Raw genomic sequence first — 13,567 nt, forward strand, 5'->3', positions numbered from 1 at the left:
GAAGACAATAAATAGTCCCGAAAATTTCAGTAAACATTCAACATATTGTCTAGATTTGCATCCTTACAGAATGGCTAGGGTTAGCCTGGCCACTCAGTCAGCTGGATTCCAGGAGTTTGGCTGTCCCGTTCTTTCGGCAGTGTCCAATGTGCAAGTGCTGTCTGCTCTAAAATATCATAGAAGTAATGCAGTGCCATACACTTGGCTGCAACTTCTCTGTCAGATGCAGAAAGACAAGGTTGACCCTTGGCTGTCACTGATATTGGAACTGGGCCAGAAGAACACCGGGACATTGGCCTTCCCACTGAGGCTGACCTACTCCCTAGTCTCTTTTCCCATGCCACTGCAAAGTTACCAAATTAGATTTTTCCCCTATTCCATGGGGAACGATTGGCACCAATAGCAAATATCTACAGCTCACTATCATGGAGTTTTCCCATATCTTGATAAATGACATCCTGGAGACTAAGTTCAGAGCATCATTTGCTGAGCAAGACCAGTGGGGTCTACCCATTCAAAATGTTCAGATGCGTTTCTTCAGATCCCTGTTTACTTCTTCTGATTCATGTCACAAGTTAGACTACAGGAGCTACCATGAGATAGAAATGTTTGAAGGGGACACGATTTTCTTCTATATTTCAAGTATGGTGTAACTGGGTTTTAAATGCATCTACTTAACCTATAATGCCAAGAGCTAGACTTATTCCTTGTTTGCCTCTTTCCATGCATATTAATACCTGGGTGAACTTAAATCAAGAAAAAATATCGCCAACAAAGAAGCAATGGTGAAGGTTCTGGAAATAGGTGCCCGTGAATAAAATAATCAGGGTACTCTTTCTGGACAGTTTTAGCGCTTCTTCCTAAATGAATTTTACTTAACAACACATTCTAAAATCCCATCCCTTCCTTGCTATCTGTAGAAGGGTCCAAGGAGACACACCCAGTCCATAAACCACTTCAAAACTTGGCTGCTAACGAAAATTCAGAGTTTAGAAGAGGGCCCCTCCAGTTTGAAAGTACAGGGATACTCACTTGTTTTGCCTTTGTCTTTGAGATTGTATCAGAAATGGGTTTCTTTCTTTCCTTAACCGCAGTTTTAGAAAATAATTCTTCAAATTCATGACAATCTATGGAAGGCTCTTCAATTTTCTCCCAAATAAGTGAAGGACTGGAGTCTCTAAAATTAAGCAAAAGAATAATAAAAGAGCTACCCAAGTCCTATATAATGATGAACCAAAACAAAGAGGATTAAGAAAACAAATGGGGAGAGAAAGCAAAAGGAAGATAAGGAAGAAATTTTTTACCAAATGAATGAAAAAGTTATGTCATTTATGAATAAGGCATTTCTCCAGGGATGATTTTTTTGACATTCTTCATTATCAAGTCATTCCATGACAACATCAAAACAAAGTCTCTGTCAGAATGGGCTAGACAAGCAAGGAATGCTTGATTTTTTACATCCAAATTTCATTTAACCTACTAGATTATTTGAGGGTTAAGACAAAATAAACCAAAACCAAACAAAAAAAAAATGTATCTACAAGCTAGGTAAGGCAACATACACCTTTAATCCCAACTCAAGAGTCAGAGGCACGTGAATATCTGTGAATTCAAGACCATCTTGGGCCATATAGCAAATTCTAAGCCTAGCCAGGACTGCATTTTGATATCTTATCTCAAAATTAATTAATTTGTTGATTAATTGATGCATAAATAAGGTATATATGTGTGCATGCCTGCATGCATATATGTATGTATTTATGAATGTAAGTATGAACATATGTACACATGTGTGTATATTTCTGGAGCTGGAGAGATGGCTCAGAAGTTGAGCACTCTTACTGTTCTCCCAGATAATCTGAGCTCAGTTTTCAGCACCCTCATGAGGCAACTAACAACCATCTGGATCTCTAGCTCACGCAGACCTAATACCTCTTGTAGCCTCCAAGTATACCTGTACATGGGTGCCAAACACACATACATGTAAATAAAGAAAAAATAAAAAAATCAATCTTTATAAGGTATATATATTTCTAAGAAAATGCTCTCTCTATATATACATTGCCACCCTCTTGCCCACAGTCATTTTTCTTCTTAACACCTCCATGTTCATGCAGTGCCACTAAGAAAGAGTAAAAGTTATTTATAAAAAGCAAAATAATAAAACATAACATCATGTTCTGGACCTGGAGAATGTGAGTTTGACTACAATTTAAAATGATTCATCAATGTACAAAGTGATAAGACACTTGTGCAGAGAATGGACTGGAAACGGGAGTCAGGAGACTCAGCATATCTTCTGCTGTGGGGATTTAGTGAAAAGGAAAAAAATCAATGCAAGAAATGGAAAGGGATGCTTTTTCTAAGTGCATGCCACTTCATTCAAATACATCAAGGAATTATGATCAATTAGAATAAAAAGGGCTCATGGCATTTAAAGTGTGTTTCCCACCTTCTCCCCTGTATTTAATGACCAAGCCGCTCAGCACTGTCTCCAAGAATCAGATTACGTGTGAACAAATAGTATGTGACCTGAACACTAGGTGAAAAAGTATTAGCTTGTCATGGTCATTGCCAACCATGGCCATGTGACATGGCCTTGTTTCTCTAGAAGTGCCACGGCATTCTCAAAGTTATTTTACACACATAGTTGGGGTAAGTTTTGATGTATGATTTTTCTCCAGAAAGACTTCTTATGAATAACAAGAATCATAATGCAAGTGTGTAATTTTAAAGCTGCAGAACTCATCCTGGAGAGTTGGTTTGCCCATGGATTCAATTTATATTTTTTAAGCCTTTAGTCAGAAATAGAAACTTTTATAGGTGGACTTAGTATACCTTAAATTCCACCTCCTCCACATAGTTCTACAGTAAGGGATAAGCTTACTTTGGAGTTACCTTTTACTATGGAGTTGAATTCTTGTCCAATAGAGAGGCTTCATTGGCCGGCAAGGTTCAATTGGCTGCTTCCTAGCGCCTCTGTCCTGATTCATCCCCAATCCAAATAAGCCAGTTGGCAATGGAGGAAAAAGAAACCCACATACTTGTGGTGCTGGTAAAGAGCTACTCCCAACCTGTGAGGAGAGGGAAGGACCTGAACCAGGCAACAGAGGGGGTGGAGGGATGCCTGCCCCAGGGGGAGGTGGGGCTGGAGGAACCCCCATACCTGGGAGAGGAGGAGGTGGAGGAATAGCAACTCCAGGTAGAGAAGGGGGAGGAGGTATGCCCACTCCAGGAAGTGGGGGAGGTGGGGGTATTCCCACTCCAGGTAGAGGAGGGGGAGGGGGTATTCCCACTCCAGGAAGAGGAGGAGGAGGGGGTATTCCCATTCCAGGGAGAGGAGGAGGGGGAGGTATTTCCATTCCAGGAAGAGGAGGGGGAGGAGGTATTCCCATTCCAGGGAGAGGAGGGGGAGGAGGTATTCCCACTCCAGGGAGAGGAGGGGGAGGAGGTATTCCCATTCCAGGGAGAGGAGGGGGAGGAGGTATTCCCACTCCAGGGAGAGGAGGGGGAGGAGGTATTCCCATTCCAGGGAGAGGAGGGGGAGGGGGTATTCCCATTCCAGGGAGAGGAGGGGGAGGAGGTATTCCTACACCAGGGAGAGGAGGGGGAGGGGGTATTTCCACTCCAGGGAGAGAAGGGGGAGGGGGTATTTCCACTCCAGGGAGAGGACAGGGAGCGGGTATTCCAAGTCCTGGGAGTGGAGGAGGTGGGGGAGGGGCTGGCAGCATTTCTGTTCCCTGTAGACTGGTAGATTGTGGGGCTGTTGTACTGGGCAGAGCAGGCACTGTTATGTCAGAGAGACAAGGAGGAGGGGGAATCGCCATGCCCAGGCCAGGCATGAAGCTGGAGGACTCTGTACAAGGCAGAGGTGGTGCGGGGGGGATATTACAGCTGTTTTCCAAGGAGGACAAAACAGAATGTTCATGGCTGTTTTCCAATGCAGTATGCAGAGAAGGGTGGAGGGGCAGTCCTTGACCATCAGACCCAGAGAGAGAGGGAGGAAGAGGATGGAGCTGTGATGTATTCTGCATGGCTGGTTGGGCCTCAAGCTGTACTGATATTCTCCTTGGAGACACAATCAAGGAAATCTCGGAACAGAATTTTGTCTGAGGTCCAGAGGCTGAGGGCAGAACAACTGATTCTCCAATTTCAGCTGCAGGTGGGCATGGTAGACCTTCCGACCGTGACATTAAAGGTGCCAGAGTCAGGATCCCACCCTCTTCTGTAGGGGAAGTTTGTATTGATTTGGCCTGAAGAGTTCTTGGAAGCTGTGCCACCTTCCCATGCAATCTGAGAGCATCCAGACCAACTTCTGCAGAGGCTGGGAATCCATTCTCCAGTCCAGGAAGGCCTCTGGGGCCCTCCAAGTCCAGGGCTGGATACTGTTTTTCTAGCTCTGCTATTTTTGTCCGCAGATCCTCGATGGTTTGTTCCAGTTGTTGAATTACAGTTGCCTGTCCTTCAGACTTCACATCGTAAAGTTCCTGAGAGACAAGGACAGGCACCGTTGTTAGTAAGAGAGCGAAAAAATCCGAACATCTAAAGAAGAATGGGCAATTCAACACAGTGGGACTGCCTCTCCAGAAAGATCCTGTCAAAGAAGGCGTCTACTGAAATTTCTATGTCGATCCTCTTTCCCACCCTCCAATTTTAAAGGTGGCTCCCACATCCTCCAATGGGATCCTAGGATCCTTGTATGTCTCATCTTCATACAGTGCCATTGAGGATAGGCAACTGTGGCACTTAGCTTTCAATGTCAGCTTGTCAAACACTAGAATCACCTGGGAAGAGACTGTTACAGAGAAAGTGTCTATATATCAAGTCTGTCTGTGATAGGGCGTGGGGGTGGGGGGCTGTCTTGATTACCTTCACTGAGGGTGGGATGCAAATACCCACCCTGACTGGGCTCTGAACTGTATGTAAGTGAAGACAGCTGGCTGAGCAGAAGAAAGCAGGCAGCAGGCGTGCCTCCATTCAGTTCTCTCTTCACTGGGGATATGCCCTGACTAGTTGCTTTGAGTTACTGCCTTGACTTCCCCTCAGTAATGGACTATAACCCAGAATTAGAAGACACATATATCCTTTCTTCTGATGACTTGCTTTTTGGTCAGGGTGTTCTATCACTATGACAGAAATAAAGTTAGACCAGGGAAGAACATTCTACAAGACATATTTTTACCTCCCTCACTATGAGTTGATGTTATTGGGATGTTTTCTAGAGACTCTGCAGTAATTCTGAATTTTAAAGGCAATCACTAACTTTTCAGTGTGGTCAAAGTCTCCAAGAAAAATAAGGGAAGAACCACTGAGAAAATAAAATCATGGAAATATAGACTGTAAAGTATGTCATAATTCTGATATCACGTTCACTACAATTTAATATTTTACTCAAAGCGTTTCAGTAAGTTTCTACTAATGGCCTTCCAGAAGCTATGAAGATGGACACTTTAAATGGGCTGCACACATTTTATGTAAACTTATGCACACACATAAACCCTCACATCTTCAGTTGTCAACAACATTCCCACAAGAGACCAAAGTATTAATATTTGAAAATGGTGTCATATGTTTTTAAAACAGTCTGTGGTAAAAAGAAATCTCTATTATATACACTTTTGTTTCCCATTTGATCAATACACCAACCCCCATACTATAATTATGATGCTAATAAACACAATTAACCAAAACACAAAACTCTCCCATGCAAGCTCATCTTAACAAGACTTTATCATGCAGCCTTTTCTTGTGTCACTGGATTGCTTAAGTGTGTAGATTATCCTCATTTTCCTGGAAAACTGGCACAAGTGACTTTGAAATAATGAAGAGTATTTCTCATGTTATCTTGGTATATAACTAGAGTTCTTATTTTTTCTGTCTGTGACTACAAAACAGGTCCCTTTAAGATGGCTCAGCAAAGAAAGGCCCTTATCTAACAAGCAGAGTTTGATCCCCAGAACCCACATGCTAGAAGGCGGGAAGCTACTCCAGACAGTTGCTCTCTGCCCTCCACAAGCATGCCTGGACTTGCATGTGCCCACACACATAAAATAAACAAAGAAACGAGAAACTGAAAGTCTAAGTTCATTGATGAATGAAATGCAGGAAATAAATTATAAGAGAAATTTTCCAAACCCAATTCTTAAATCATATGAACTACGCTAATTCATCACCAATTTAAATATAATAAACTATTATAAAATCATAGACATCTAGAAAAATAAAGTATAAAAAGAAAAATGATTGTGTTATAATGACCTCACTCTGGAGCAGCTATTACAGTCCTTCCAACAAAGATTCACATTCTCACATTCAAAGACCAGCTACTCAAAACACTCACCAAAAGCTACTGACAGCAGAAATTACAGTAACAGCCACAGAGAATATTTGCTAATTTTAAAATTCTCAATTACAACATCAGCCAGCAAAAGATAAACAAACAAACAAGAACAAACATATTGCACATGATAACTGGTACCAGACTGTTGTAAGGGCTCCCCTTGATCTGACTGCAGCCATCTTGTGTCCTGACACAATGATTACTCCTAAATCGCCTCCATCAGCCTTCCCTCAATAGTTTCCCAGCACACTCTAAACAGACAGGAACACTGGAGTGGTATGTGGAGCTTTATGGCTGGGCCCTAGTGCCAGGAATGTCCCTGACATTGATATTAGTGTGAAATAAACCAGGTGTACTCTGACTTGGATGAAGCCCCTTTTGACTTCACCAACATATACAACTTTACTTGTGACTGTAATCGGGGGGATTTGTTGCTCTCTCTGCTGCCCAGGCCCACACTTCTGAGTAAGTATCTAATAAATTGTGATCCTCAAGCTGTCTCCCTTCTTCAGTGCCACAGCATGCTGGGGCCAGTTCTCATACTGGGACTGGACTGCTCAGAACAATCTCTTGCACGAAATCCATTCTACACAATGTTTTAACTATTGGCTCACCCAACCAAAAGAACCAAAAGCTTCCTTCTTCTGTTTATAGAAATAGGAAGAATGTGACATTTACAGAACCTAGAAGATGAAGGCACAGAGAGGCTAGGAAGTCAAAAATACTGAGGGCCACACTGAGTAAGACAGTAAGGATTCGAAAACTTGAAGCTTCTGTGGAACACGATTACAATTTGTACTCGAATTTGTGACTATCACTCCAAGGGGTTCAGATCTCTAGGTCAATTAAGAATCAAAAGCTGAAGCCAGGCATGGTGGTGCACACGTTTAATCCCAGCACTTGTGAGGCAGAGACAGGTGGATCTCTGTGAGTTAGGGCCAGCCAGGTCTAGAGGGTGAGCTTCAGGACAGTCAAAGTTACACACAGAGAGAAACCATGTCTCACAAAAACTAAAAGTAAATAAATGAATAAAAACAAAGAAACAATCAAAAAATAGAATTAAAAGCTGAAATTTTCATCTTACATGAACATTCTTCGAACTTTCTCATTCCCATTGCTCCATTAAAACATCTTATTATTAAGCAGTGATATCTCTTGTGTTCATCTCATTCAGCAACAAAGCCTAACTGATAGAAAATATACCACTGTTTCAGATTTAGTTGTGAGTGTGTCCAAAAGAACAATATTTAAAAGCAAAGGGACCTCATCATTTACTTGTTCAAGGCTAGGGCTCAGTAGGAGACTACTTGCCAAGTGTACATAAAGCCTTAGTTGTGAATCAAGTAATGAAGGGAAGGAAAGAGGATTTTAAAAAGTTTTATCATAACAGGGAGCTATATAAATTTCATATTTAAAATTATTTTTTAGTTAAAACTTTTGAGTAAATAAATGATCCTATGAGACATGATTCAAATGTTCTATCTTCACCTTCCCTGATGTTAAGATACACTACAGCTTCTGAAAGATGGATAATTTCCCCTCCTGGGGCATTTGTACTGTGTGGCTTAAAACATCATGAGATCTTTGCTAAACTAACTTTGGCAGAGGTCAGATTCTAGTTATAATTACCGTTTAAAGCACAGAGGATAGTGAGCGGTGCTTTATGAGAAACGAGGAGAATTTGAGGCTGAGCCAAATATTGTATTGAATTTACTCATCTATTTTATTTATTTGGTGATTCTAGGCACTGAACCTAGGGCCTCATACATGTTAAGCCACTGAGTTATACAAGTAGCCCTTGCTCAATTGGTTTGTCTTCCATATTGAGGAAGAGTCTCACTATGCCCCTCGGACAGCTTCGAATTTCCTCTGTAATCCAGACAGTCTATGAATTAGTGATCCTCCTGCTTCAACCTTTGAGCTGAATTACAGCTGGGATTACAGGTTTATAATACTGGGCCTACCTATCCATATTTTTATTTAATAATATATAGCATATTTTTATGTCTTTCGTTCACTTTTTTAAATAAAAAGATAACTAAGACACACATTCTCCAAGCTTCAAAGATTTTCAAGTGTATAACAAAGAAGTAGAGCTAAGATATGGCAGTGAAAAGTGATAGGAGAATAAAATCCCCAAACTAAATCTATAACAAACATGGTAGTAAGCTGTATGGTGCCAGCAGGTACAGGGTTAAGGAATTCTTGCAGGTCTTAATAGACAAGAGATGGAATGTTTCTACAGAGAACTTTTTTCTCATACAGATAAGTTTATAGACAAAGACAATGGAAGAAAAGTTGAGATGAGAGAATTGCCTATTTCTTACACTATTTCTGCCTCATGGAAATAAAAAATTGGGTAACTCCATTTATTATGAAGAATTTACATTCCCTTTTTGACAATCTTTGACTTGCTCCATGGAATATTGGGAGTTAACAACCTTCATTTTTCATCTAGGAAGCAGAGTAATTGTCTCTCAAACCTTAACTGACTACTTAAGAAAGACCAGCCACCCAGGCACTGTTATAGAGTAGCCAAATGTATATAAGATTTTCTGATCTCAACTTAGCTAAGAGCCATCAAAGAATCTTATCTGGCATTCCTTACCCAGGACTATCAGTCAAGGGCTGGCTGGCTTTCTCAGTATTTGCAGCATCCATGACAACATTTCCTGTTGTGTTCTTAGAGAAGGCCGCACTGCTTGTCAACAGTAACAGTTGATTTCTCTATGGGTTATCTTTTTTTTTAAAAGGAATTTACATGGTAAATATAGGTCATTATCAACAAAGAGGACTGGCTATCTTCTGGCCATGTAAGCAAACATTCTATGCTCGGGACCTACATGAAGCGGCCATCTACAGGGCCCACCCACTGACAAAGCCACAATTAATCTCTAAGAGACTGCCAGGCACTCTGTGGTCCATGAAAAGCCCTCAAATTAAAAGTCTGTTCCCCTGTGTCCAGTGCCTGGAACTTAATCTTTCTTCTCTCAGGGTACAACTAGAGGATGCATCCGATTCTCAAGGGACTTGACATTGGAGAAATGTATTTCGTTATCTTAAACTTCTTTACAAAAATGCTTTCAACATTTCCAGAATTGTGTAATAGTTTATCCAATACTCCTAGCAATCACTATAAAAAATTACATCACACTTTAAAAAGAAGGGCAAAGTATAGTTGTGGCAGTTTTATAAAGGATCTCTATAATAACTATATCCTTATAGACAGATTAAGATAAACCTGATTGAAACCATATAAAAAGCAGTTCATTTATATATTACCAATATTGAGATTATCTCTATTTAAAAATATTGTTTCAAGTCCCCAAATCATCAAGAGCAGTGGAAGAGGCCCTCCTGTTTGGCTGGACAATTCTATGCCATCGCATAGCCAACATTTTTCTATTCCTGTATAATCTTATACGTGGGTGGTGATGGTTAGTGCTTGTAAACTGTTTGAACACTTGAATATCACAAAATACAAAGTGCCATTGAAAGAATAAAATGTTCATCAAAAACATGTTCCCAAGTTTAAGATTATCTGATTCCCAGAAAAGAACTCATTACAGTAACATTAAGGTTACAACTGTCGAAAAGGAAGCCAAGATACACTCAAACAAGCTCTTGATGAAAAGCTAATGGACTCATCTTTAAAACTTTATTATGTTATGAAAGCAAGATGCTTTCAGAGTCTAGAATATAAAAACTGCTCACTGGTAGGTTACTACTAAATTGATTTTGTAAATGTTGACATGTAAGTCATGATGAAAAACGATGAGACATGTAATTCATGTAATTCACTGTCCACCTCCCTCAGATTTGCAAGTTCTGTTGATTTTAAGCCCCTTGACTGACAAATGAGGACACTACACACATCTACACAAGAGGTAGCCTACTATTCAGCGATAATATAAATTCTATTTCTCATGTTTTGAATTCTAAAACACTCTAAGATTTTGGAATAAGCCAATGGCATTCCAGATCTATAATAACCAAATCCTATAGAAAATAAATCCAGACTTTAAACAAGTATAATTACTTATAAAAGTAAAACACAAATAATTTCAAATTTTAGGAGACTGGTAGCCTTCATGCCCCAGCAATCAACCTCTCTCTGCACCCCATGTATTACTGAGTTATGGGTACATACAACCAGATACACACACTTTTTTCTCTAGGTGCTGAGTTTCAAAACTTGAGTCCTCAATCTGTGCTCCTCCATTGTGGCATCTCCTTGGCCCCATCACCCTTTATAATAAAATGGATAATGGATTGTTAAAAATTATAATGTGCTTGACCCAAAATGAATCTGTAGTCTCTGGTAGACAAATGAGACATGTGACATGCATGGGAGGGAGATGAGTTAGAATTAATCATTGGTTAACTGACCATGTCATACTGACGTAAAAGATGATCAATAGATTGATGTAAAGGCTACAGGAATCATTGATAAGGGACCCTGGTAGAAGCAATAATATATTGGCCAAGAGGCAAGGGAACGAGAAATCAAATCAACAAAAGAGAGGAATCTGCTGCTTTGGTTCTCATGCCTTTGGCATTTCCAGCCAGCTACTGAGTTAATGTTCTGGCAGACTGCTGGACCATACTCTGAAGAGTACATGGCTACCTTTACCCAGTCAGTACCAGGAAAAAATGCACTGTAGATAGCGTGCTTTTCCTTTCATTATCTTTGGATGGAAATACCATCTCCTAAGGACTTCCCTTGCACTAACACCCAGCTACTATCCAATGCCATAAAAATAAAGCTTAGGGGAAATCAAATACAATGGATTCATGATGTGGGATTCCCCTCTGTATGTTGTGAATATCATTGGTTAATAAAGGAACTTTGGGCCCATAACAGAGCTATAGGGGAACAGAGCCAGGTGAGGAAAACTAAAATGAATTCTGGGAGAAAGAAAGTGGTGTCAGGGAGAAGCTATGGAGCCACTACAGGAGATAGACATGCTGAAACTTTGCTGCTAGGCCACAACCTCGTGGTGATGCACAGATTAATGGAGATGGGTTAAATTGAGAGATAAGAGTTAGCCAATAAAAAGCTAGAGCTAATGGGCCAAACAGTGATTTAATAATATGATTTCTTTGTGACTATTTCAGGTCTGAGCTATCAAACTGCCTGGAACCAACAAGCGGCCTCCTTCAACAAATTCAGATCACTAGTTCGAGGTGTAGTGTTTCTCAGATCCAGCCATGCTAATAGAACTGCACTCTGGGTACAGCCCATGTCCTTGCTGTCAACACTGTGATCTTAAACCTGCCTGTTCCAAGTACTCAAGACTCCTACTCATGTCTTTCTTCATAAAATCCTCTTCTCTCTCGGCTAATACAATTTCAAATTCCACCTTCTCATTTTTCCCTAGTTCCTTTTCTGGTTTTGTTTTTTGTTTTTTATTGTTTGTTTTTGTTTATTTTCTTTCCCTTTGGTAGGGGCTAGGGTGGAGACTTCACCTTTGGGCAACTCACTTGGCTACATATACTCAGCGAAATCATTTCCCAAACCCCCTGTCTCTCTCCTCTTCAGTGATTACTTCTAGTTCTTCCTGTAGTGGCATTTCAAATGTATTTTAAATAAATAAATATTTTAAGTAAATAAAGACTGCCTGAAGATCTGAGAGTAAAACAGTCCCACTAGTCAGTCATACAGACCAGCTTATGGTAACATGCACCTTTAATCCCAGTAGCTAAAAAGACACACACATTTAATCCCAGTAGCCACAATGACAGGCACCTTTAATCCCAGTGGTGCACGCCTTTAATCCTAGCTCTAGAGAGGAAAATAAGACAGGGAGCAGGGGAGAGAACTCTGAGACACACAGTATCATTCTTACTAGGAGACAGGATCGCCATTTCAGACTGAGATCGAGATAAGAGCCAGGGGCTGGCTGTTTTGCTTTTCAGATGTTCAGGTTGAACCCCAATTTCTGACCCTGAGTTTTTATTAATCATGCTTATTTTCCTTCTCATTGCTGCTTCACTTTCATCTTGGGAAAGCTTAGCGCTTGCTATTTGGTCACCTTTGTCCTTAAATCTAAACTGTATCTTATTCTCTAACAACATTAGCTGTGAACCTGATAATGGCTGAGCCACTGTCTCTTACAATGAATGTTCCTAAGAATCACCAGGGACCTGTTAAGTCACAGCCTGCTGTCCCCACCCCTAGGGTTAGCAATTCAATTGCATTTCTAATCAGTTCCCAGTTGATTCCAAGGTTACTCAGATTAATTTTCACCTTGCACAGTTAAAGCCCCCAACACCCTGGTCATTGGCTATGATTCCTATTGCATCATATAACACCTTAGCTGAGATACTCAGCAATTCAAAACTTCACTCTTGATGGGTTCTCCTGTTCCTCTTCAGATCAATCCTAGGTTCCTTTGCCAGGCAGTTTCTTTCCTTGTTGGTAATGTTTGGCCTCTGCTTGCTGAGAACATGTTAACTTCTCACAGGCTCATATGGTCTTTAATGATCTTTATGATGAAGATAGCCCATGCCATAGTTGATCCTGAAAGGATCTTATGGAGAATGTGTGATCTCTAATTCATAGGGCTACTGAAGAGTGATTGAATTATGCGGGTGCCAAGTTCAAAGGGTTAATTGATTAACGAACTCCTCAGTGCAGGAAGCTGAGTCTGGTTGGATAACATCGCTGGCTGTGTGTTTCTGAAGGCAATCTCACATCCCACCTAGCTGGTTTGTAGCTTTTTTTCTCCTGTCCACCATAAGATGAGCCACTTGGCTCCACTGCAGACTGTTTCTCTGTGATGTTCCGTCTTACCAAGCCAGGGCCTAGAAGCAAAACAAAGACTGTGGCCTACAGCCTGAAGCCACAAGCCAACACAATACAGGCCTTTAAACTGTGACAAATGCTCCACTACCCATCTTCCAATGGCAGGGGGTACCGTGAGGATTAAATAAGACACAATCAACCTGTGTTCTTCAAACTTGTCAGAAACAAAGCCTCCAAAAACCCTCAATTAATCAATGCTAAACCACTGCTCTCCAGGAAAACACAGGGTTGGGCTCCAGCAAGCCTCAGGTCACATTTTGTCACATGATCCATGTGCATTTTTTTTTTTTGGAACATGTATCCCTGTTGAAAGCTGTCATATTTAAGACCTATTATTGATTCTGAACTGAACTGATGGCCCCTGACACTCTAGCCCATGCTGAAACGAAGCCCACGGTGAAGGTTTTCCAACGGGTCTT

At 40.8% G+C, this 13,567-nt stretch overlaps 1 protein-coding gene across 1 annotated transcript in view; it reads right to left on the bottom strand.

The window, feature by feature from the left end:
* The window catches only part of Fmn2 (formin 2), a 298,401-nt gene that overhangs the window by 212,998 nt on the left and 71,836 nt on the right, over window positions 1-13,567 (bottom strand). Inside the window, exons 5-6 of the mRNA XM_041643559.1 lie at window positions 2,899-4,487; window positions 1,033-1,177 (exon numbers count right to left, since the gene is read on the bottom strand). Of these exons, the coding sequence (XP_041499493.1) occupies window positions 1,033-1,177; window positions 2,899-4,487 (1,734 nt within the window). The remainder of the gene's footprint in view (window positions 1-1,032; window positions 1,178-2,898; window positions 4,488-13,567) is intronic.

This window comes from Microtus oregoni, unplaced genomic scaffold, assembly GCF_018167655.1.
Source record: "Microtus oregoni isolate MIOR12 unplaced genomic scaffold, Mior012 000086F_ref0000336, whole genome shotgun sequence".
In the NCBI taxonomy this organism is placed as follows: domain Eukaryota; kingdom Metazoa; phylum Chordata; class Mammalia; order Rodentia; family Cricetidae; genus Microtus; species Microtus oregoni.